The sequence below is a fragment of the Melospiza georgiana genome, chromosome 2 (genome assembly GCF_028018845.1).
Source record: "Melospiza georgiana isolate bMelGeo1 chromosome 2, bMelGeo1.pri, whole genome shotgun sequence".
Lineage (NCBI taxonomy): Eukaryota > Metazoa > Chordata > Aves > Passeriformes > Passerellidae > Melospiza > Melospiza georgiana.
This window is the reverse complement of record NC_080431.1, coordinates 61,829,192-61,854,840: the sequence shown is the minus strand read 5'-3', so window position 1 is coordinate 61,854,840 and position 25,649 is coordinate 61,829,192. Positions and strand designations below refer to the sequence as shown.

The 25,649-nt window shown below is 41.0% G+C and overlaps 1 protein-coding gene across 1 annotated transcript in view; it reads right to left on the bottom strand.

Moving 5' to 3' along the window:
- ATP8A2 (ATPase phospholipid transporting 8A2) overlaps positions 1–25,649 on the bottom strand; it is a 314,236-nt gene that overhangs the window by 275,955 nt on the left and 12,632 nt on the right. The window contains exon 2 of the mRNA XM_058045068.1: positions 1,733–1,877. Coding sequence (XP_057901051.1) covers positions 1,733–1,877 — 145 coding nt within the window. The remainder of the gene's footprint in view (positions 1–1,732; positions 1,878–25,649) is intronic.

Below are 25,649 nucleotides of genomic sequence, written 5' to 3'. Positions count from 1 at the left end.
TTTGCCTTCAGTCCCACCACGCTGAGGGAAGAAAATTAATCCAGAGGATGGAAAGAGTACAGGCAATGTCTATCACCCTTTAAAAGTCAAGAGATCAAAGCTTTCTTACTAAGCAGCAGTAAATCATTATAAAGTCAACTTAATTTCCAAGTGACACTAAGGAGCTAAGGTTCCTAATCAGGTAATGAAAGTATGTCTACTGTAATTTGCTATTACACTACCTGCACTTTGTCCAATCCCTCATACACCAATATTTCTTATGACTCAAAATTTACCTGTCACAAGGCAAAGATGTGAAAAGGTATTGAGAAACTTGTACAGCTATATACAAGGGGATGGCTTCCAGACAGCAAATTGGACACAGCTGCTCTTTAGTAATAGCACTATCAGGAACAAGTTCTAGGTAGCAGAGCAACACACTACTTTTCTATACTATTTAGCCAGATCAGAGCAGAATCCCTCCTGGAAAACCTAAACTACAGATGCTCCCAACCCTCTACTCCGTGCTTTTCCTTCTTAAAGCATGGAAAGCACAAATAGTCTATGCCCAGGAAACTGCTAAACTCATCCCTCAATTAGTCAAGGAAAAATAAAGCAAGAAAACCATCACTGTTGCTACCCACATAGAATAAGGAAGATACTAAGAAAATGTGTCATTTTAACTGCTCCTAAACCATTTCCTAGACAAATATGTAACAAGTTAAAGTTGAGGAGAAAACCACCTATAAATAAGTTGCTGCGGTGCCCAGAACATCAGCACCCTTCCAGAAGATATTCTTAGAACTGCCCTTTATAATACACACAATAAAACAGAAAATGTAAATCAACACTTCATCAGGATATAAAACTTCTCTTTTTTCATAAAGGTACTCAAAACTGTTCTTTGAACAATAACCCAAACATCTGCATTAACAAACAGAAGCCTGCTAAACAATGCCCCTCCTTAGTCATGACAGGAGCCATCTGTTCATCCAGCTAACCCCAGGCAAGCACCACCACAATTTGCTCACGTTATGCATCCTTGTACTCCATGTTTCAGTCCATGCTATTTGTTTCCAAACTGCAATGACACTGGTGGCCAGAAGTATTAACACACATCCATCCCTACTTTAAAACAGTTAAAAAAATTACCTCTGGTCTTCAAATAAAAGACACAAGTGGACCATAGCCTTTTATGCATAGGGATGCCAGCATGTAGTTTCTGTAGTCATTCTTGTCCTGCAGGACGCACTTTCTCTGTCCTTCCTTCCTATTCTATACATTTTTAATATGCTTAGCCTAGCTGCTCTTTCAATCAAATGCTACTTTTTAAGGGGACACTTCATGGAGTTTACTGAATTCTATTCAAAACTCCCACTAAATTTTCACGAGTTAACCCTTGCATCCAGAAATACTCCAGTAGGTCCCGTTATTCCAAAACTCGGCGACCTACTGAAGTGAATACCTTTTCATGCATCTTGCCCACGCAGCTCTACCAGCTCCCTGCTCTCACTACTGCCGAGGTTAGCAGCTCATCACTTGCTGCTGCTGGATTCGCCCGTGCACTGGCGAGACCCTGGTACCCAGCACAGACAACAAAACCAGCCGCCCCGGCGGACACACATTTTATTGTGTTGAAACCTGGCGTGGGCAAGGCCGAGGGGAAAGGGAGAGGGACCCGAGCCCTCCCAGCCCACGGGTGCGGGGTGTGCGGCTGCCGCCTGCAAAGAGAGAAGCGGGGACTGCTCCGTACCTGACCCAGTTGTCGCGGAACTTGCTCTGCTGGGGCTGGTTCAAGTAAATGGTGCGGGCTGGTGCCTCGTCCAGATCCGCCGCGGACGTGGCTCCGGACATCTCATCATCCGCCTTCTTGTAGCCCGAGGTGGAACAGACCGGTCCTGCAAGGAGAGCGCGGCGGGAGGCGGTCAGCGAGGGGCCGCGCCCAGCGGAGCCGCGCCGGCAGCTCCGGGGCCGCGCCGCGGGGAAGGGCCGCGGTGGGCGGCGGCTGCGAGCGCGCCCTGCCCGCTGTTTACCGCGGCGGCGGCTGTAAATAATGCGGGTCCGGGGAGGGGGCGGCGGGGCGGCCGCAGCCAGCTGGCGGCGGGGACAGCGCGGGGCCCGCGCCCCCCGCCCGCGGGGATGGGCCGGGCCGGGCCCCGCCCCGGGAGCGCCGCCCCCGCTCCCGCCGGGAAGCCCCCCCGCGCCCCGTGTCCGCCGCCTTCAGCCTCCCCGGCTCCGTGCGAGGGAGGCAGCCAGGCAGGCAGGCAGCATCCTGCGCACCGCCGCGGGCTCCGCGGCCCCTCGGCGCTGCCCGCCCGCTCGCAGCGCGTCCCGAGCCCCGAGCCGCGCTCAGGGAGCGGCGCAGCAGCTCCGCCAGAGCCCTCACAGACCCGCCCGGGCGGACCGAGCTGCCTTCCCCCGGCCCGGGCACCGAACGAGGCTACGGCCGAGCATCTGGGCAGTCCGTCCCTAAAGCTAAGGCTCGGACTGAATCGATAAAAAAATACTGTCTTGCTTTACACCTGCAACTTCAAAGCTTTGACTTTAAGCGGCAGAAGCATAAGGTAATTTTCATTTCCCACTGGGTCTGGAGTGAATTGAGTTCCATAAGCATTGTTTACTTTTACATTAAAAGTATGCAAATACATAAGGGAAAGGAGCTAGCTATTCCCTCTGTCAAGCCTCAAAACATGACCGAAGTTGTGGAGACAGATTTGTTGCTTTCCCCTTCCCTCCTGAGCCATGGAGATAGCTTATATATTTTACAGCTCAACTAAATGAAAGTGAGAATTTACCAGTTTGTTAAATAAGCCATGGACTTACAAGCTAGCACAGGTAGCTCTAGACAAGTGTATGACAATTTGTTTCATAAAAGTCTAGTGCAGGTGTTAGCATTATTTGAGAACTTCATTCAAAGGTTAACAGAAGCAATAAACTGTCCTGTGAAGCTGTAAAGCAGTAAACCTACTGTAAAGCCAAATCTATTTCTGATTTCTGTGTGAAGCTAAGATGATACTGCAACAAGCTGATCTGATCAGATAGTGGCTACAAAGGACTCCTGCAATGAATGGGAGAGGCCCCTGAAATTACATCCTTCTTAACTAAAGTTGAAGGGAAAATTTTCAGTCTTATACAACCTTAGCATATTGAAATACGTAGACATTTGTACAGTGTGAAAACTTGTCCTTTTTAACAGAACGCCCTTTTAAACTAACTCACCCTTTTAAATCCACTCACCCCAGACCTTCCCAAGCCTCGGCTCTGTTATTGCCAGTGCAAACAGGCTCGGGATTCTCCAGGCGTCAGCCACTGGAGGGCAACGTTACCCACTGCTCGTACACCACGGTCATGCACACAACCTTTCCGGGACGACAAAGCCGATGTAATTAACAGACCGATGTGCTTTCAACAGCACCGCCTCTTGCCCAAGGCAAGTGTTGCACACTGTGAAATCATACTTTGGTGACATTAAGCTGACTTGCAAGTTCGAGGCTAAATAATTGATTTTCTTTCATTCCAGTTGATATCAATTCAGACAGTAAAAATATGCCAGCTTGATCATTTTTACTTTGTGAAAAGAGACAAATTCAGAAAGTGAAATAGGAAGACTGTAGACTATGCAAGGCTATGCCATTATGATACTATATTCAGTTACTCAGCCTGAAGAACCTTGCCATGACACAGAAGACCACTCAGCCTTGCTGAATGGATATTTTCCCCTTCAGAAAAACAGAACTAAATGCACTACTGGATATTTGTTGTCCTTTCCCATTGATTTCATGTTGTGTAACTGCAAAGGAGATCAAACAACAATACTCTTAAGAGCATTAAGTGCAAGGAAGCAGCTTTCATCGGTTTTCCTAATCAAGTGCCAGAACAGAAGTGCAATTATTCCAGAACAAACATGCTGTAAAAATTGTTGGTTTATTCCAGAGACCTTATTTATTTGGTGTTTTATTTTTGTAACATTCTCTGATGATTGAAATCTTTCTGCTGACTAGTTCTCCTTGCTGCAAAGTATTATGAAGCTGTCCCACAACTTTAAGGATTAACTGAGTCAATACAGCTGATGAAGTTCAGAGGTATTTAGGTTTAATTAACATACTATCCTTTTGGCTGCTCTCTTCAAGACAGGTGCCTCAGGGACAACTTGTCTCATTCTTTAGATTGCACTGAAATATTTTCAAAGCAGACTTACAAGTGTGTAGAAACAGCTGTAATAAGGTTTTGGGTTTTGAAAGTGGCTCAAGGCAGCTGCTTCAACTCTTAGTGGAATAATGCTCATTTTGGAAGATTATCCAATAATCCTGCCCATCAGGAATGCCTTCCACCTCCCTCCCTTGTTACTAAGGAGATCACATCCAAAAGCCTGCAGAGAGTGGCCTTTACTACTGGCTGTAGATCTCTCCTTTCCCCATATTTCCAAAAAAGTTAAGGATCCCTTAGCTTCTGAGGGCCTCCTGGCAGGTAACAATCCCAGGGGTTACACCCCCTGTAGAAGTATCCTCCTCAAGGACACCTGACCACATGCAGATCATCACTTCAGCCATGCAAAAGTAACTGCACCTCTGTTTTTTGTTTCAGAATGGCTGTGGGTAAGCATGGCAGACTTATCCACCTCCAACACTTGTGCACTTGAAACTGAAGGCTCAGCTCTTACTCACAGAAGTGTTTACTTCCCTGTATCCAGAGGAATAAGATTCATTGGCTTCACTTAAAGGCATGCCAACTTGTCACTCTCTCCCACAAGACTTGGACCTTTCCTGTTATTCACCCTAGGACCTGCAACACTGCTATGCAATTTATTTTGCATCCAACTTCTCATGCTTCAACTAGCAGTATTAATACCAGACCACTACCTCATAGCCTCTTCATTTAGAAGAGCTAGGTCAGATCTAGTTTACATGTTCAGCTACATCAAATGTTGAATGCCCTAATCACATTGATCTTAAGTCTGCATCACAGAACTGTTTAGGTTGGAAAAGACATTTAAGATCCTCAAGTCCAACCATGAACCCAGCACTGCCCAGTCTGCTGCTAAACCATGTTCCAAAGACACAACTACCTGTTTTTTAAGCATCTCCAAGATGACAACTCAACTACTTAGATGCTTGTTGAATTTAAACATTGTCTAATACACCTTGCTTCAATTCTGAGATACTTTCTGCAAGAGTTTAATACTGCTTCCCACTGTACTTTACAAGTTCAATGAGTCAGACTTGAGTTATAAACTCCCTTATAAAAACCCCATTCATCTCTTCAAGGCTCTTACTTCACACTATTTAACGAGGTTTCTTCTAAAAATAGATGGGATTAAAGCTTGACAAAAATAAAGAGATTTTATGGCTTTCTCTCATCATTAAGAGAAACCAGACTTGATGCCCTGACAAATTCATATGGCATTTATTATCACTTGAAAAGCAATGAATTATGGTTTAATACTCTTACATCACTGCACCTGCAAAGATGACATTTTTCTGCATCTATCTGCCTCCTTAATGTCTGCTCACCAACAGTCATAGATTCTGCATGATTGAGTAAATAAAGTGTTGTGAGTTCTGTAGTGTTTTGAAAGATGAGTCACTTGGGATGCTTGTCAACTGTCAGAAGTCACAAGAGAACTCATGCCAAAATTTCATCACTTTTCACTTAAGTAGATCAGCCAGCTAGTTACTGCCTCTAGCTCGGTGAAGTGCTTGATTGCTCTAACATGTGTTCCATTTTTAAGAACAAATTATTTTAGATCAGTTAAGCCCCTCACCAAAACATCAGAACCACAAGCTATGAGAAACAGCTGGTTTGTAATGGAGAAGTTCACCAAAGGCCTCATGCTATTTAGTATTCAAGAAATGTTAAGAGTGTTTACAGCCAAGAATCATACTTCTGATTCTGCACACTGTTTGCAGGACTGGGATCTAGTACAAGAAAGAGCTCAAGTACACTGAGGTAAAGAAGCTACCCCTATTTGAGAGCAGAGTTGGACTACAATTTCCAGGGGTCCTCTCACCTCAAGCACTCTGTGATTCTAAGCTCAGACACTCACCTCACAAGTTAAAATTTAAGTAGCCATACAAAGTTCCCTGTATGCTCCCAGCTGTACCAAGTGACAGTGTTGAATTGAGACATATGAAAGACAGCTTTCCTCAGAGTGAAAGAGGGCCTCACCAAAAGACTCCAAACTTTCTCATTTACAAAAACATGGCATTTTTGTTATTGGTTAAGCCTCAAAGAAAGTTATCAGAGCGAACTCCTGAACAGCCAAAAGCTGTATTTAGAGTGCTGGCAGACAAGATAAGACTTTTCCTTGTACTGAAAAGCAAATTTGGCTCTCAACAAGCTACCCAGATTCAGTAACATGCTCACTTTCTTGGGATAACAATTTTTACAGCATCACCATCACAAACTGAGTACCAAAAATGACACCAAATGAGGAGTTCTGCACTTCAGAATTGTCAACAAGTTAATACACAAACAATTACTTTGAAGTGTGACTAAATGAGTTTGTTTTACCTCAAATATCTTATTTCTTGCACTATTCCCCTAGCTGCTTTCACCATTCAACAGAAATGCAGCTGAAAGTTAGTCTAGACACACATATGGTAGGAGTTCAAAGAGGCAGAGCACAGCATGCTGGCAACAGGACATACAGGGCATGAACTGCAGCTACCAGGTCCTCAGAGAGAGTTTTGTTCCACAGGACTGGGCTATCTTGACCTTGAATTATAACCAGTTCATGTGGAAAAAAAATCCCTGATGAACAGTGCTATGGTTTTAATTTTTAAGAATTTCTAAAATTGCCACAGCGTTCAACAGGATAACACTATAAGTTAAACATTCTGACATACTCATGTGCAAACAAAGGAAGATCTGGCAAATTTCACAGTGGAACTTTTATTTTCTAATTTTTCTATTACCAAAAGTAATTTTAAATATGCTTCCTTCACTGCAGATCCATGTTCTGCAAATTAAGAGGTCTTTAGATCATCTGCATGCAAGTACCACAGTTCATAATAGCAGCAGCCTTGAAGTTAATACAGAGTTGCAAAACACCTCTCAGCTCTCTCAAGAACCGTTCAAGAACAGCTGTAAGTTTCTGGAAATGATGTGGTTCTTTCATTTGCTAAAGGAGAAGCAAATATGATACAGGATTCCTGCCCAAATGACACCCTAAATCTTAGTAAAGCAAGTTGCATCAAGAAATGAAGATATTATTTTCTATAAAAAGTTGTATTTAGTAGATGGGGTTTTAGAAGTGTTTTACTGCAAACTGTTTCAGTTCTGTAAACAGCACCATGGATATTACTAATATTAATCTTTTGAGAACTTAAAGCTTTCAGCAGGAACAGTTAGCATGTGTGGTACCAAATTAACTTAGATGGAAGTATGAAAGTATGAACAAATGCTGTCAATTTTAATAGGCAGTTATAAAACTTTCTTCCTCTTTCCCAAGCGAGTGCCTTGCAGTTTGAGGCCAACCAGAACTTCCCTTTACTAAAAACAATCTTTTACACATGACAGTAACAAATGGAGGATTTCCATGGGAATACAAAAGCTGAGTAGCAAAAAGGAGCAAAGTACTATACATTTTCACCCAGAACTTCACTGGCACTGATCTTCTGAGCCAGTAGTATCTAATCACCTTATAGGGTTAAGAGTGCTTCCATCTAGGAGGCCATGACAAAGTCCAGAGACAGAAAATGGTTGTTAGCTTCAACATAGACAGTACATGGGAACACATGCACAGCAATGTTCAGACTATCATCAGGGAACACCTCCCAGGCTGGAGCATAAGCTCTCTGTCCATCTCCATCATTCCAGCCATTAGGAGCCCTACAACAGGTCTTGTACACTAATGGGCTCAGTGCTTGCTATCATGCAACACCAGAAGTGGACAATAAATCAGTGCAGTTCCTTACTGAAATGTTACTGCAGATATCCAAGGGAGTACTCAGTTCAAGCCCCTCCACTTGCCAGCTTGTGCAGCAAGGCACAAACAGCATTATGTGCACTTGCAGGGAAGGTACTGTTTTTCTTGTTACTGACTAAAGACAATATGAAACAGAAAAGCTGGAAGTGAACTCTGGTCTGATTTTTAACTGGTAGCTACATCCTCCAAGTGCCTTTATTGCTGGTTTGGATTTTCAGGGGTTCTTATGATTTGGGGGTGTTTTTGCTGTTTTGGTGTGTTTGGGTTTTTTTGTTTTTTTTTTAATAGTTGCATGCAGAAAACCTAAAAGCATAGTAAGTGAGCAAAAAAACAGATTAGAGTTCTTCAAACAAGATTTTATTCTTTAAAGTTAGCCTGCATTTGTATCTGCCAACAGCTAAACTGTTAGTGAAAAAACCTTGTGTTCAGCTCAAGCAACTTGACTATTGTGAGTCAAACTTTAGACAGTGGGAGTTAAAGCTCTTGGATAACTCCCCTGTTCAAGTCAGAACACAGAAAGACATCCATGTCTTTATAGCAGATGTTTTAGAGATGCACAGCAAGAAAGAACAGCTATTTTATGCACAGCAGTGAATCAGTTTTGAAGATAAGAATTTTTTCTATGTGAGATACAAACCAATAAACAAATGGATGGAGACTGTAGCTCCAAAAGGATATTGAAAGCAAATGAAGCTTCAGAAGCACCAGAGAAGACCAAACGAACATTATTCTCCAGATTCCAAGATGCAAGGAGGAAGTTGTCATCAATCAAGCTAACAGATATTGCACAGGAAAGTAAACAGACACAGATCTGCAACTTCCCTCCTCCTCTTTACAGCTATGCAATGTGTTGTTTATCAAAATTAACAAGACTAAGAAGGCTATTGTTGGACAGGAAAGTTAGCCACTGGGACAATGCTCATGGACTTCTAGCATCTCACAGTGAACCTCAAGGATGCAAAGAATGTGCTATGCCATGGGAGCTCAGCTAAGCCAGGAGATAAGCTTGGATGTACCCTGGTCAATCCAAGGCACAGTCTGCCTGTGGGATGGAGCTGCAGAAGAACTGCTGTGTTATAATAAATGCACAGATACTCTCAGTATAGGTGGATCAGCAGCTCATACATGATTGTGTTAACAGACACACAGCATCAGTAGCTCTCACTTCATTTCACCGCACACATTTATGGAAGACTTCTTGTAGCTTCAGCTGATGCAAAAGCAACTACTGAGGTTAAAGAAACCAGTAGAACCAGCACTCCACTTGCTTGGCCCTGCTAATGTTAAACATGAACAGAATAGTATGTTCCTTGTGAAGTTTAGTCACTTTTCTTGTGTTTATCCCAGATTTAAGCTAAATTTGACAACACTAAAAAAAGATCTTTTTGAATAATTTTAAATTACTAACTAGGAAGTTGTTAGTTCTAAGAAATTCAAGGCAGAAAACACTGCTGCTTTTGAAGAACAGCCTCCAATTGTAAATGCAATTGCATGCCACAGAGACAGCTGGAGCCTGGATATTTTTTTTGCATATGCTCAAATTCACTTGAATTAAGTAGCTAAAGGTTATCACAAACAAAACTAATTCCTAGCAGAACATTAGAGACTTCAGAGAACTAAACAGCAGCAACCAGAATTATGCTACCTCAGGAGTTCAGCAGAAACTGTATACAAAGAGGATCCAGATGCTCTCACACACAAATACTGCATATTTCTAGAGACAGACAGAACAGAACTCTTACTGAGGGAAGGGATAAGCAGCAGATCCACACAATAAAATTCACCTATCTCTGTATGAATAACAGACATTATTCAAAGAAAAAAAAAATCAACTGCCAAATACTCAGGTATGGGAAAGAAAAGGCGCCTAGGGTTACTTATAGTCTAAGTTAAAGTCTGCTTGGTGCATTTCTTTTTGCTTCTTGAAGTGACAAAATAAAGGCATAATGTTTCTATTCTCTCTAACCATCCTCATATGCAACCTTGGTGAGACCACAAGAAGAATGTTGGCCTAAAATAGCCCTTCTCCATCTCGCAAGTAATTTTGCACCTTCTCACTTAATGCAAAAACCAAGTAGTTTCTGCTGATAATGCTGAGCTAATAACACTGCACATTATCTACTCTTATTCTGCCTCAAGCTTCATAGCCACAAGTGTCAGCTAAACTCCAAGGATGAAGATGCATCACTAGTCAGTAGAGAAGTTAATTCCTTTTTTTCCCACCCCAACTTCCTAACTAACATTACAAAATTATTAGGGGGACTGGTAAATGACACCAGTTCAACCAAGCGGTTTGTTGTTAGTTGAAGAGTTCCCATATTGCATTAAACAAAAATGGTCTTTCTAGAAGCTTCACTCTTACCCAAACTCACTTGTGCATTTACGAGCAGTTTGTCACCAGAACTCGGACTTCAAGAAGGGATTTTTGGTATATACAACATGTGTTTGATTTATAAGAAGCAACAGCATATCTGATGCCTGAAAAAATAAATTTCAGGCAGCATATAAATTAGACCTAATAGCCTGACAAGAAGTTGAATACTCAGCTACAGCAGAGTTTAAACTGTTCAACACCAGAATTTTAAATAGGCAAACACTGCAGTTCCAGTAAGCTCAAGGAGCCTCCCAAGTTGTCACTAAAATCCCTCAAGTTCAAATCCAAACACTTCCTGTGAAATAGGTTTTTTCAAAGCTGTTCAGACAATTTGCACTTCTCAGACTCAGATTCAACTCTGAAAATTGAGTTCCATATGTTCCAGGTTTCCAACAACTTCATAGATACTATAAAGGCATGAAGGCATCCAAAAAAAAGTCCATTTTTTCCAACCAACAGCATATGAACAAGTCTCATAAGAAACACCAGTTAAGGCAACTTTGAAGGAGATAACAGAGGCATTGGTTCAGTGAGAACTCAATATATCAGGCACTGCTGTTCTCTCTTTGGGGTTACCTGGTTTTGACCCTGTGAGGAACAAGGTTTCTGCTACTGGTAATGCCATGTGTCACCACTCCACTTGCTCTTTTCAGAATTTACTATTAATTTTAACTCCTGGATAGCATGGCCTACCATACCAACTGTCAATTGAGTTCAAAGCACGTGCATGTATTAGAAAACAATGAACAAGTCTTCAGCACTTGAGACAGCATGGAGGGCATTTGATTTAGATTTACATTTAACTTAAGAATTTTGACATACAAGGCAACAGTGCAAATGCAGGTTCATTGGGCAAACACATGAAAACAAATTGTGTTCATTCTGTGTGAACTTCCAGCCTCTGAGATAAAAACTTTTAAATTGTGTTTCTTTTGAATTTTCTGCTAAAGAAGAAAAAACTTTCAATACAAAGGAAAAAAACTTTAAACACAAACCATTGCATTTGACAATGCACAACATTAATTCTACTCCCACCTTACTTACAGGGACTGCAATAATAATGAGATTGGATCAGAGATGTGGCTGTTGAAACAGTTTCTAGAAAGTGAAGCAGAAGCTAAACTACATTGCATTCTTATACTTCAAAGAAGAATAAGAATCCCTCGTGAATAATCCCCCTGCTCAAGGAGGATCCTCTAGTTCTAGCACTTTTGTCAGCTACACCTTGGATAACCATGACTAGTAATTCCATTTGTGGGCCACGTACACAACTATCAAGTATAGTGTATCTGTTGTGTGATTAGTGGAATATTTAAAAAACAGACATCTGCAATCTGCTTAGCACAACTGACAGCCAAAGCTAATCCTGAGAAGAAAGCAGCTACAGCCTTCTTGCCTCACACCTTTGAGGCTTGTTTCCCTGTATTAATATTGGCTGAAGCTAAAAATATCTTCGGCGCATCATAATTCTGTTAGCATTCTGACACCCAAGTGCTTTTTCCTTTCTGTTCTACAACACTGCATCTGTTCTATAACAATTTATTAACAGCTTTAAGCATATCAGCTGCAAGCACAGCTGATCTTGATTTCTAAGAGAACAATTTAAACAAGAAAAATAAATGGGTTTCCATTACATGCTCATGATTTAAAGCTGTTTTCTCCTACTAAAAGCCCAGAGGCCTATAATGCTGGCTTCTAGCCAACAGTAGATTAGAAAGATTTGCTGCATACATAGTAACCTTTTGCTCTAAAGCACTCCCAAAGCTGTTGTTCTTAATTCTGGCCACCCCCAGTTCAGGGTAATGCACAACAAAAGCAGCTGCCCATTGTATCCAGTTACCTAGAGAGAAGCATCTCTTCCAACAGCGGCACAGAGACATGATGTTCATTCCTTCTTGCACTGGCTACATGGAGATGAAAACAGCAGTAGTCCTTCAAAGATCTCCACAGCATTAGCAGGTCTCAAAGCTGATTAACGTGATCCCCAGAGTAATCTGTGAAATATATGTTTGCACTTTCCAACTGCTCCACACTGGATTCATAGAAGGCAAGTGTGCACTAGGTGCCTGTGGATACCCATGCACAAAGAGACAGCTGTGCCTTTCACTGAAACATTCTAATAATTTCAACCAGAAAATATAAAAAAGGAAAATTCAACATCATCCTCAATTTCAGCACTTGAAACAATGACCTGTCCAGTTCCTGGACTCTGACCCCTCCTTCCCACCTCTACCAGGTTTCAAAGCACAATTTCTGAAGTAAAATCCTAGTAGAAAGATGTTCTGTTCCTACCAGAGATGCTATCTGTGATGTTACAGGTCATGACACCCATTCACCTCTGCAGGTATAAAGGGTTATTTTTAACTTACTTTTCTTTGCTTCAGAACAAGGTTAATAGCAAAGTATCTTGGCTGTCAAATGAAAAGGTTAGAAATTATTTCAGCTATCAATATGGGCAATAAAAACCCCTCTCCCTTGAGAAAATGAAGAGCAGTTTTCACTTTATTTTCACCCACAATAAATTCATCATTATCTGCCTCTCTTTAAAGTCACATCTAATTATATTGGATACATCTTAGATAGCCATGACCATTAGTCCTGTGGGTCATGTATATAACTATCAAGCACTAAAAACAGCTTTCCAGGGTCCTTCCTCTCTGGCAGTCCATCTCCCTTCTTCCCATCACTCCATCCAAACAACTTCCTTGCTTTCTGGATAGAGAATATAAAAGAAAACATCTGCAGCTTGTTTAAAGCCTCAGAAGACAGCCATAGGAGGAAGCAAGGACTTGGCTTCTTGAACTGTACCCGGAGTGACCATCCCAACAAAGCACTGGATCTGTAGCAGATTTCCCTGGGGCCATGAGGCCCACTGGAGCAATACATATCTATTCTTATCAAGGCAGTACAGTTATGGAAGGACAGCTGTGTGCTCTGAGAAGGCCAGCCCACATTAGCAAGGGCAGGTGTGAAGAACCACCACTGGCTGTTAATTGCCAACAGCAGCACCTTGGCCAGTTCAGCCTTTCTAAAGCTACCAGCACACAAATGCTGGTGACACCATCAGCTGTGGGGTTCAGTTCTGCTTGTGCCTGTGCACAGCCAGGCTCCAGATATGAGGGATGTATCGAGCCCATCTCTTTCCACCAACAGGAAGCTGCATGCACCACCTGACAACTGGCACAACAAAGGCTGGCAAGAGATAATCAAATATTTATGAGCAACATAATGACAGGAAACCATGAAAGACACTGCTAGCTACAAGTAAGTGCTTTTCCCTCAGGAGAGGAAGGTAACTCTAAAATTTTAGGTGCTCTTATCCAGCTTTCATTAGTGAAACATGTTGCATAATGCATGAAGAAAACATCAGAGAACAATGTTTGAGAACATTATCTATTCCCTACACAGATGCATCCATGAGCAGATAATGTATCTGTTTGTCCTCTGTATATAGTTGTGCTTTAATTTCCTTACTAAAAATACAGTAGAAGCTCACCAGCTGACTACACCAGCCTAGCTTGCCTAAGATATAACCATATCCTTATATATATATATATATATATATATATATATATATATATATCTTATATAAGATATAAGGACCTAAGATAAGGTCCCATTGTAGGGAACTGCTATCTTGAACGCAAACTTCTTATCTCACCTTTTCCAGGCTGATGAAATCTGACAGACTGCAGAGGCACCTCCAACACATTTAGAGAGGAGTACAGCAATAGCACTAGAAGGACCAGGCCCAAAATCAGCCGGTAGGGTGAGTGTTGACTGCTTCCTGTCCTGGGCTCCCACTTGCACCCTACAGCCTCATCCCAGCCATCATAGCCACACTGAATCTACCTTATTTCAAAGTTTCCTAGATCTCCTTATATCCTTCAATGGCTTATGTGCTCTGTGAGCTTCTCTCAGAGCAAGTAGAACATCCATAAACCATATACAGGATACTCAGGAACCATCAGAATCCAGTTTAAGCCAGTACTGTTGGCATATTTACCATCAAGTGTGCTGCCTTGCATCAGTACTGCTTTTTATTATTGGAAATCCCTTCCATGCATAATGCTGAGTATCACTGACTCAGTGCTGGCAGCTCCAGGCATTGACAAAAATGAGTCAGACATCAAACATTACAAAAGCTTTTTTTAGACATCATAATGTTCAGAGTTTTTGAGTTTGAGGCTTGGTTTAGTCCTTCAAAAAAAAAAAAATGTACTTCCCTGACCCTTTACAGTAAACACATCACATGTTCAGGATTGCCTGCAATTACAGCTTGATTGTTCTGCAGTGCAGGCTCCTCTCCCCACACACTGCTTGAAAGTGAGCTAGAAGCTTGACATAATGCTGATCAGAACTATCATCAAAGCTGGAAGTACTTGTGTTTTGCTTTAATGCTGAAGACAAAGTTCATCTCTGATGTAATAGATGTGTTTGCATCTTGTTGGGTCCAACACTTATTCTCGTAAAACAGACTTGAATGTAAGTTTCTTTTTTGTGTGCATGTCCCTAACAGGTTTTTGCTTGTTTAGTATACCGAGCATGCATATGAAAGGACTGGATTAAAAACAGAAGCTTACAAACATAACAGAAAGTTGGATAATTCCTTAATGCATTCCTCCCTCAGGGAAACCGTTCACACTTCAGCAAACTTATCAACAATCACAGTGAATGACTAAATATCAGATCAGTTTATTACATATCCACTTGTATCTGCTCCTGAAGTCACCTTGTAATTGTCATGCTGTTTATCCTGACAATCAGAACTACATGCTAGGGGATAAGCCAGGAATGCCCAGCTAAAATGATTCACTAAGGAATGATTCACCAGCAAACAGCAAATATTTTAGATAGCTACCAACATAAGCACAGGAAAATGAAATCTCTCTAATTCACAAGTGTTGACCCAGTCTCAACACATCCATCCCCACCACAGGTTTCCTGTTTTGTAGCCAAGGCACCAGGCACAGCAGGCTAAGGTAAGAGTCAGACCTGTGCAGCACTTGGGCAGCACAGGTGAACTTCTTCATGCAACAGGAACTGGATTCTTGCCACTTGTTGCCAGTATCCCTATCTTCAAGATCCAAGTGTATCACAGACAGGTACCAAGACCTACTGAGCTATTCTTCATCCCACAGATACCATTATGCATTTCATTACTGAATGAGCCTTCAGATTTCACCACAAGCACTGAACATTCTGGGTCCAGAAAGCTAGCCTGAAAAATTTATGTAAGTTTTAACCTTTTCCTAGCCTTTGTACCTCACAAATCCAACCATGTCCTTCATTTAGTAATCAGTCCATACCCTTGTGGAACACAGTAATTTTTGAAAATCCCTCTTTTATCATTAGGTTATAGACCAGAACAAATTTTTGAAGGGTAATCCCTAATCAGTCAGAACACAAGCTTCTTTCCCATTCTCTGTCTCCCACATTTTGATCACAAAGGCAGCCTACACCCCTGCAAGAGCCTGCATCAGCTCCTTTTTGGCCCACACCTGCTGCAGCAGGCATCACTGCCCCCAGTAGTACTGCTGCCTCTACTTCTGCATTCAGACTTCAACTCAACCAGCTGTACTGACAGCTGACTGCATCCAAATATGAAGCACAGTAGGCTTGCTGCCATCCTCTGCTGTCACTGCAGTTACTCTGTGTTGCACATGTAACCTCACAGAAGAGCACAGAACTGGAAATGACCAGTGATCAAATCTTTGAACGGTATTAAACAATGATTTCCAAAGCTTTGAAGTTGTCCTTATTATAAAATAATTAGAAATCAATACAGAATTTCTATCAGTCTTCCATAAATTCCAGATTTTCAAATCTAGATCTACTTTCCTCCTAAAGTTCTAAATCTCTAAAGGAGAAAAATTTGTTAAAGAAATGCAAAGCAGAACTTCAGTCCAACTGCAAATACATATATAGCCAGTTAACACTTTTTTTGGCTTTGCTTGTTTGGGGGTCTTTTTGTGCGTTTTTGTTTTGGTTTTTTATTATCTCTTGTTGGGTTGGGGTTTTTGGGTTTTTTTGTTTGTTTGGAGTTTTCTGGGTTTTTTGTTTTGTTTTCTAAAAAAAAACCTTGAAAGCAATTTTATCTTACTTGCTCAATTTAAGTTTTTTGTGAAGGCTATCACAAAAGAGAGAGATGGAGAGATGTTTCTCTCCATGCTGAAACATCTCCAAGGGCATGGAATATTAGGAAGGTACCTAAACATGCCAGCCCAGCAGTGAAATAGTGGCCTGAAATAGTGCTGGTCACAACACTTATGAGCAAAACTGAGGCTGGTTTTTTGGAGACCCTGGAATAGAAGCTCATCTAAACAATACCCCACCCTAGCAGTTAGTCCTGTCCCTTCCCCAGTATACACACTGCTCAGGAATGAAGTGGATAAATGATTTTGAGTGGTTTGATGTGGAAGTTCTTCAGTTTAAAGATGAAGTTTAGGTCTTAATCTCTCAAGTCCTGACAGGTCGCTACATACCTAGCAAAAGCACAGATCAGAGCTGAAGAGAATTTTTTAAGTTAATTTTATGCAAGCCTCTTTCAGAGCATATGTCCAATCACCAAAAATTCCCTTTATCAGTCTACTTTCACTAAAATACAATTTTGCTACAATTAAGTTGAAGTTTCTTTCTTAGCAACTAATCAAGCTAGCAAAGTTAAAGACTGGAAGCTGAACATATTCTAGAGATGATGGCTTCAGAGACACATCTGAGTATCAAGATGTCAACTTTATAAAAAAAGTTCTCTACTCCTTCTTTATGGCTTGATCTTTATTAGTGAAATGCAAATACCTTTGGAGGCCAGAAATATATTTTTGACACAGTTCAACATCACATTAACTATTGGGAGTCCTAGCAAAACCAGCTTTTCCTTCTGCATGGAGTGAGTGATCTGTGCTCCTTGAAAAAGACTATTCTGCAGAGAAGTTTAAACTGCTTAACAGTATTAGAGTTCAGACTTCAAGCCTCTCCTCTGCCTACAGCTTCAAATTCATGATCACAATATGCTGTGCCCCTGCAGCACCTTCATTCCACACAAACTGACCACTGGAGTGTGTATCTAGCACTGGAAGCCAGCAAAGCACCCACGGCCACAAGTACAGCTCAGAATGCAGCAAGCTGTTAAAAACCAAGTTTCACCCAATTAATAACTTGCAATAAAGCAAATATCTCTTCATTCTGTGTACTTCAGTGTAGAAAGAGAGTCAATACATTGGCCATGTTCCTGGCAAACCAATGAGAAGGATTACAAACAAGAAACCAAATGCCACAGCTGGCTTAAGTGCATTTGTTCCTATTCTGGTGACTTCATCAGTACTGGCCACAAACCACACTAATTAGCAATTACTCTTGTAGTAATTGCTACAAGAGTAGCAAAAAGTGTTGTAGCAGCTAATGATTTCTTAAGCCCAGAATGTACTCCTCTGCTGTTATTTTTAGACAAATAGAATTTGTTATGTAACAAATTGGATTCTCAGCATCTTGCAACTGAAATATGACATTTTGTTTAAATATTACATTAGAAAGCCCATGTTCCAATAATTTCAAAATAGATTTGGTATCACCAATATTCATAGGATTTTTGTTCGGATGAACTGACAAGTTTTCCATTCATTATACTTCACCATCCCGCCCAGTATTAACTTAACTTCTATTGCATTCTGAAAGGTTAAAAATATTTAGCATGCTGACTCAAAACAGATCAGATTGGTAGGGGTAGCATCTAATGACAAGATTTAATCCCTTCTGCCTGAGGCTGCTGGTTAGAGAACAGAGTGGCTGAAACATTGGAAAAATAGCTCTTTTAGCATCTGTTTGTCAGTGGATTCAAATGACTTAAGATAACGATACTGTTGTATCAAACCACACTAGTTCAGGCTCAATTTTCCCAGTCAGGAAGCCAACTCTTCAAATGCAGGAAATGAGCAGGGTAATAACTACTACTGCCACTTGCACGTGAGAGTATTTTACAGCCAAAAGTTCAGGTATAACCAATTAACATTCCTTTGTCCTTTGCTGGATGTTCGTCAAGTTCAGAAACCTGCTTTTTGCCCTCCTCCAGGATTTATCCCTTCAAGATTTTTATAAAGCACCTGTTCAAAAGAGTCCTGAAGTAACACTTGCATTGAGCACCAGTTTTATGCTTTCATAGGGCAAACACTGACAGATGTGCATAGAACTGCCTACGAGGTCAGAAAGACCATGCTTCTAACAGGCATTTGTTAATAATGAAAGAGTAGCCATAGGTTCTCTTTAAAATGTTATTCCCTAGCTTATATAATCAAAGATTCATGTTCCCTATCATAGACTGGGAAGGGAATTAATTCTCAGAGCAGCTCAGATCTATGGAGACCTCAAATAACTTAGTATTCAAGAGTGTAACCTCAAATAATTTAGTAAGAGAATTTCCAGTTTTAAATTTATTTTTACCAGATCATCTCCAAGCTGTTGATTGGATGCTTTAAATTAGGAAATAGTAAGGACTTTCATGCAAATGCATGGAGTACAAACAAGAAAAATAAATTTCCAGTCTTTTACTCCATTATGCTATTATGTTGTTTGAGTAAGATTAAAGTCTCTTAATCCTGATGAGATTAGTGATGAGTCAGCCAATTCATGTTTATGGAATTTTAATGGAGAAAAGTAAAACAATTTTCATTTCATGATGGCACACCAACGCCTATATTGCCATGAGATCTACAGACGACTCAGCTTTTCACATATCTATTCTATTTAAATATATATTACAATCATTAAATATGAGATTCATCACAAGTCAGTAACCTGCTAAAGGAAGCCTTTCTATATTCCTCTTCTCTGAAAATATTTCCTTGTCAAAAGGTGAAGGGAAGAAAGGAAATTCCAATTGTCTTTTAAAGAGCCAAAAGGGAGCATGAAAGAACAGCCAGGTTATGCTACCTTCTGTTTTGCAAAGCATCCTTTGACTAACACTGAAGGTACTGGGTCCCATCTGCCACCAGTCTTTGTCCTACAGCAGCCAGCAAATTTCAAAACTTATATAAATTTATAAAATAATAAAAAAAATGCAGCTTGGAGAAGTTTTCTACTTTCCATAACTTAGTTCTCCAAATTGTTGACATTTCCCATCAGAAATGCATCAAGATACTAAAACATTAATTCATTTCAAGAACTTGACTTCAAGCCTCAATCTCAAGGCTCACGGCAAAGAAGCACACTAAGTCCCACAACAGTGAGAGTATGGTGGCCTGAAGCCCCCACAACTTGCTGAAAGAAAAGCATCTTGAAGTTTGATCTTGCACTACTATTCACAGATAAACAGAAGTGCATGATAAAATTAAGCACACTCTGAAAATAAGAATTATATACACATTTCACCAGCAGAACTACTTGCCTATCACTCACTCCATAATTACACCTCCTTGGAGGCTTCTTATGGTTCAGCTCTAAACATTGTCCCATCTATACATACTCTTGTCCCATCTATACATACTCAAGTGCAGCTTTTCTCTTTTTAAAAAATGCAATTATTAAGATACCTGGCATACAAAGGAAGAGAGAACAAGCATTCCATAAAGCTACCTTTCTTTCTAGATTTTCTTAGTGCTACCTACAGAAAGTGCACTTCACATGTACAAAGTGCTTTTGTTTCCATAAACAATTATTCACCAAGAAATCACAGTCAAAACCAAAGACAAACCAACTTTGTTATCCTCTTTTGTATTTTCTGCAAAGAAATTTTTCTGTATTTCCTGTAATCACTAATATGCCTGTTCTGGTGGCTAGAAAACCTCAGAGGCAAACATTAGCAGATATCACAGGATGAGTCTCTGATCTCAAAGCACCCCAGAACAGTCTTCCAGTACTGAAATGCAGGAGATGCCAGATCACCTCTATTCCCACTGTAAACATGCCCACAGCTGCAGTGTTGCCAGCACAGTGTATGACAAGGCAGAGGAGCCAACTGCACCCCCAAAGCCACTTTTGCACTTGAACTGCCAGACCACCCCTGCCATGTATAGTAGGAATGCAGCACTGTCAGCTGAAGTCATCTCTGACTTCCATGAAGACATGCAGGACTAACAGAAGACCGTTATTAAAAAAAAAAAAGGGAAAAAAGCTTGCACTAGGAGCAAATTAGGTTGTAAATTTCACTAGCAAGATAACCAACTCCTCACTTACCTTCACCCCTACTGGATCACCTCTTCACAGAATGCACAGAAATCCAGCCTTTCAAAATAATAGGAATAATGCCTATTGTACATCTGTTATCTAAAGATAATACTGAATCATCATAGTGAACTGTTTTCAGTTTTGTGAACTAATGTCCTGCCATCCAGCTGGTGCTCTACTAACTTGGGCCACCAAACTAAACTAAAGCAGCATGCCTATCATACATAGTCCTTGCAATCCAGTTAACAGTGCTTTTGTCTCACTCTTATCAATGCAGTTGCTTCCACATTAAGTAGGCCTTCTACTTCAGAAAGTCAAAATATTGATGTCGATAAAGAAGATGAAGTACTTGCAAACAGTGTAATACTATCAATAAAGAGAACAGATATTTTTATTTCATCCCTTTTATATCCTCTCAAGTAAACACCAAGAACAGCCAAATATTCACTATGTTAAGATAACTCTAGCTTGCTCTAAGTAGCCTGAAGCCACTACGTCATCTTGCATTTATTTGCACTTACATTAAGCCAGCATTAAAAATGCTATAGAGTTCATTTACCTTTTTTTTTCTTTCTAGGGGCAAGAATGCTAAATATCTGTAATGGGAACAATAAAAACATTTAACAATATCTTCTTGGAGTGACAAAATGAAGCAAAGAAACACATTTTTCATACCCTGTGGCAGTATGGTACAAAAATGCCTTTTAAAATGAAAGGCCACACGTGCACTAATCCAAAAGCAAACTGCCTCACTTACCAATTCTTGCCTAACAAAGCCCTACAGCCTAACAGCTGGTGGCTGGCCAACAGACATTAAAGATTCAGAGGTAACACGCTGAATCTCTGTGCTTGTGACTTCAAGAGACCAAGTACAGTCTTTCCCCTACAGGTTCTCAAGGTTTAATGCAGCCCCAGCACTCCTCTCATAAAAATGTTCTAATGATTACTGGATCCATAGGAACTCCCTTATGGGCAATCCTCATCACATATAAAAATATTTTATTAAAAAAAAAAGCCACCATCACCACCAAAGTCCTCAAAGGAACCCACAGCAGGCAAGCAGGCTATAGGGTAGAGATAGCTCTGTTCTAGCAACTGCAGATAAGCAGTCTGATCATAACTTGGGGAAAACTGGCTTCAGCCACCACAGGGAGATGTAGAACAGCTCTACCCAAATCCTGACTTGCATCAGATGAAAAACCTGTAGTGGGCATCTTCTGCCATTATTCAACTTCAGGTTACCCACTCTAACTAGACTTGCCTGAAACCTTTAAGCCCTATGAACTATTTACACAGCAGCTCTGCTCCAAACACCCAGGACATCAGCAGGTACGCTCAGTGCTGACCCAGAGGCAGCAGGGGAGGAAGAGGAAAGGCAGCACGCAAAATGCACCACTAGCAATGCTAATATTGCAGTATTCACTGTTCAGACATGGTTCATGAACTAGGCTGCAGATAATGAACTGAATTTGTCAGAGGGAGCTTAGACAAGACATTTGCTTGCTAGGCAGCACCTCACAACAGCTATGTACGGACAGAGCTGCTCCTATCCTTAATGGAGTAAGGTGAGTGATGAGAAGGGCTGCTAAGCTTTCTTCAACCAATAGCAATCAGACCACAAAGACAATCCCACTGCTTTATTAAAATGTAAAAGCACTGGGAAAACAATTTATTCAGGAAGTCAGGTTTTTTCTCGTGTCTCCACATGTGCACAGGTATCATGGAAGAGCTCAGCAGAAGGAAAACATACATTAGGAAAGTCCTGTTTCTTCAAAGCATCTTCTCTTTTATGCAGGCACAAGGATGAATATTTTGCCTTGATCAGGTATGGGTTGATAAAAGTATCAGGGCATATTTTAACACTTAAGAACAAACATGGCAGACTGCAGCTCTACTACCAACCCAATCAATGCTGGCCCTCTACAGTTTGTGACAGATCCTACTGCAAAAACCCAACAAATTCAACACCATGTCTTCATCTCACCACCAACAGCTTCTCTCACAGGGAAGGGCTCAGCCAGCAGCAAGCCAGCCATGTCTCAGGGAGCACCATTTCCTCACTAGTGCTGCTTAGACACCCTGAATGCTGATCAGAGGTAAGGCATTGTGAGAGAGTGGCCCTGCAAAGTGCAGCCAGCTTTGAAAGAGTGGGGCTCCCTCAGCACCCTTGAGGAAAACTCCCAATTCACCCTTAATAAATCCCCCAAAAGTCTCATCTTTTAAACTTAAATTTGTCCAAAACAGCAACATAACATCCCCAAACCCAGAAGTCCATACTCTAGAGGATCTTAGCTGAAGACCAGTTTTCAGGAAGACATTTAAATACATGACCATATGGGCGTACCCTGAGCACACCTATATGCCATACAAGACAGCTGAAACTGCCTTTACAAGAAGACATTCAATTACAAAGCAGGGAATTAGGGTTTATTTAAACTCCCTTAAACCTCTGGGTCTCAAACCCATATATCCCTTTTATTGCATGGGAGGAACTGATCTAGGAGCAATTTTTATCATCAAGGACCAACTGATGGATACAGTCAAGCATAAAGTTCACTCACAGCATTTCTTCAAACCCCTGCTCTCTGCTTTATAGCAACAAGACACGTGGTGCAGAAGACAACAGGGAAGGATGACTTGGAGGAAGAAGTGATTAGGCTAATCTTACCTCATCCTGACTCCCTTAGATGAAGGTCCTGCTGCTCAGCACAGGCATACACATCCAAGCACTCACCTTAGACACTCCTTTGAATTGGCATGGAGCAGATCCCATCTGCATTGCTAAGGGCTGGCACAAGCCACCAAAATTAGCCTTCCTAAGAGAGTACCCCAGCATTATACTAAAAGTTCTAAGGATTGAGTGTTAAACTAAGAACAGCACATTATTAATCAACTACATCCTTACTATGCAGCTATTTTTGCCATTCTCCAAATGTGTTTAACACAGAACAAAGCAGATATGAAAAAGATAACATGGGTAAACTCAATTATAGTCCATTCTCTCCACTGAGGCAACTTTTTAAAAATAATCATATCAAGTTGTTGATGAAGTACTTAGAAAATATGACTGCAAGGTACTGTTACAGAACCTATCATGTACCAAGCCATGCAGGCTCATATGGGTTATGTGGCTTATTGTATTCATTAAAGGTTCACTACAAATGTTAGTGGGACTGTTAATGGAAGCATTCGAGAGAGGAAATTGGCAACCAATTAATTCTCTCTAATTGTAAAATACTTTCAGATGTCTCATGCAGCATCTAAATGCCCTGCAGAAAACAGCATGTAACTGCATAGTGTAGTAACTAATAAAATTAGTCTATTGTGTCCTTATTTATCTTTTAGTAATTTGTCTAATTTAATATCTGCTAGCTACATTGAAGTCCGACATAATACAGGAACAAAATTAATACTGTCTTGTTAAATAAAAACCATTTTTGCCCTTCTCCTTCAGAACAAGGACTGTTCAGCAGTCCCACATGATGAAGGGAACACTTCATAACCATGTAGAAGACTGCACTGAATCCCAGAAATATGAACATAACCCACACAAACTCATCACACAGCTTCCATGAGAGGATCAAGAAACGCCATCCTCAATACAGCGTGGACGTCATGAAGTTGCCTGTTACTAGCAGAAAGTCAACATAAACCTGAGAGCAACTATTTCCAGAGCTCTTGGAATAACAGATAGATGGCAGAGGGACTCCGCTGTCCTCTATCACCCTCACAGCACAGGGCATGCAGAGAGGCTGCACATTGCTCAGCCATTTTCTGGCTCTAAAAGACATTTTTCTTCTGTTTAAGGCACTTTCAAACAGGAGCAAATATGCTGGTGTGAGAATTAGTCTGGGTTCATCATCTGAAGTCTAGCTGATAAGCCTTTCCTAGGAATGGAAGACCAGTGCTTGCTGTGCCTCAGTGGCTGCACTGTCACTGGGAATTGAGTCAGCCAGGTGGCAGAGGACTGCTCCCTGACAATTTCCAGGGGACTTGGAATACCAGACAGAAATTCCCACCTGTCCAAGAAAAGAGCTGCAGCAAAGGGGATGGAAGAATGGGCACCTGCATTTCAGGTTTTTTATATTTGGACCTAGAAGGGTAGTTACTGCACTCCCAGCCTTTCCCACCAAATGAAAGATCTAGTGCAGAACCTCTTATATTGATTACAACTGATCTGTATCACCAAGGGCTACCAAAGCCAGAACACAGCTAATTATGTTTAGGGCATCTTAACAAAGATATATCTGCACTAAGCTCAGAACAGACTTGTGAACTTAATGAACATCTTCCATGTAGGACAAGTTTATTTTCAGAGTAATGGATGTATAAACAGACCTACAAAACAGAAAATTCAACAGCAGTTCTATGTTTAACCAAGGACAAGGAAAAAAACTGCCATCACACGCCTCTGCCTGTCCCTGTCAGGAAGAGAGCACTACTGACAGATAAGAGAGGCTTACAGGTTTGCAGTATCAGCCAGTCTTATCTCTGCTCTGCAGCCTTAGCCAAAACACCAGACCAAGGATGAGAATAAAGCTGATCGAACTAAAACCTCATGTGGTTTCTTCCTTTTTCCTTTGAAGCACATTATATGAAAAATATAATTACCAGTTATTTTAATGCTGCAGCCGCCTGCTACTATTATGCCAAAGTCCTATACTATAAGCATAGCTGGAGATGTTTTCCCCGAGAAAGTATTTTTATTTTAAAAATCCCAGCCTTCTTATGCGGGTTGTTCTTCCTGGAACAGCTATGTTGTCTGCAGCATCTGTACTGGATCAGTTTTAAAAATTTTCTCTCCTCTCACCCACCACCCCCAAAGAGAGATAATAGCCTCAGTGGCTTGATCTCTAGAAGAGACATTATGATGCTTTGACAAATTTTTCTGGTAATGCTATAGCTCAGACCCCGAACTGCTGCAGACTGGTGACACTGAATTTGATTTAGGCAGAGTTATGCTAACCTGACCTGCTGAGCCTGCAACCTTACAGGTCTCCTGCTAGGGTCCACACAAAGCTTGTCATTGCCAAAACATTAAGTGTTTGCTTTCCATTGGATCAGGATTCAGCTTGACCTATTGCATCATTTCTGAGATTTTAAGTACATTTGTACTGTATCCATCTGTCACTTTTGAGACATTCCAATACCTGTCTACAATAGACAGAGTTTTATTGCAATTGCTTCTAGAATGAGCAAAGACAAGAATCA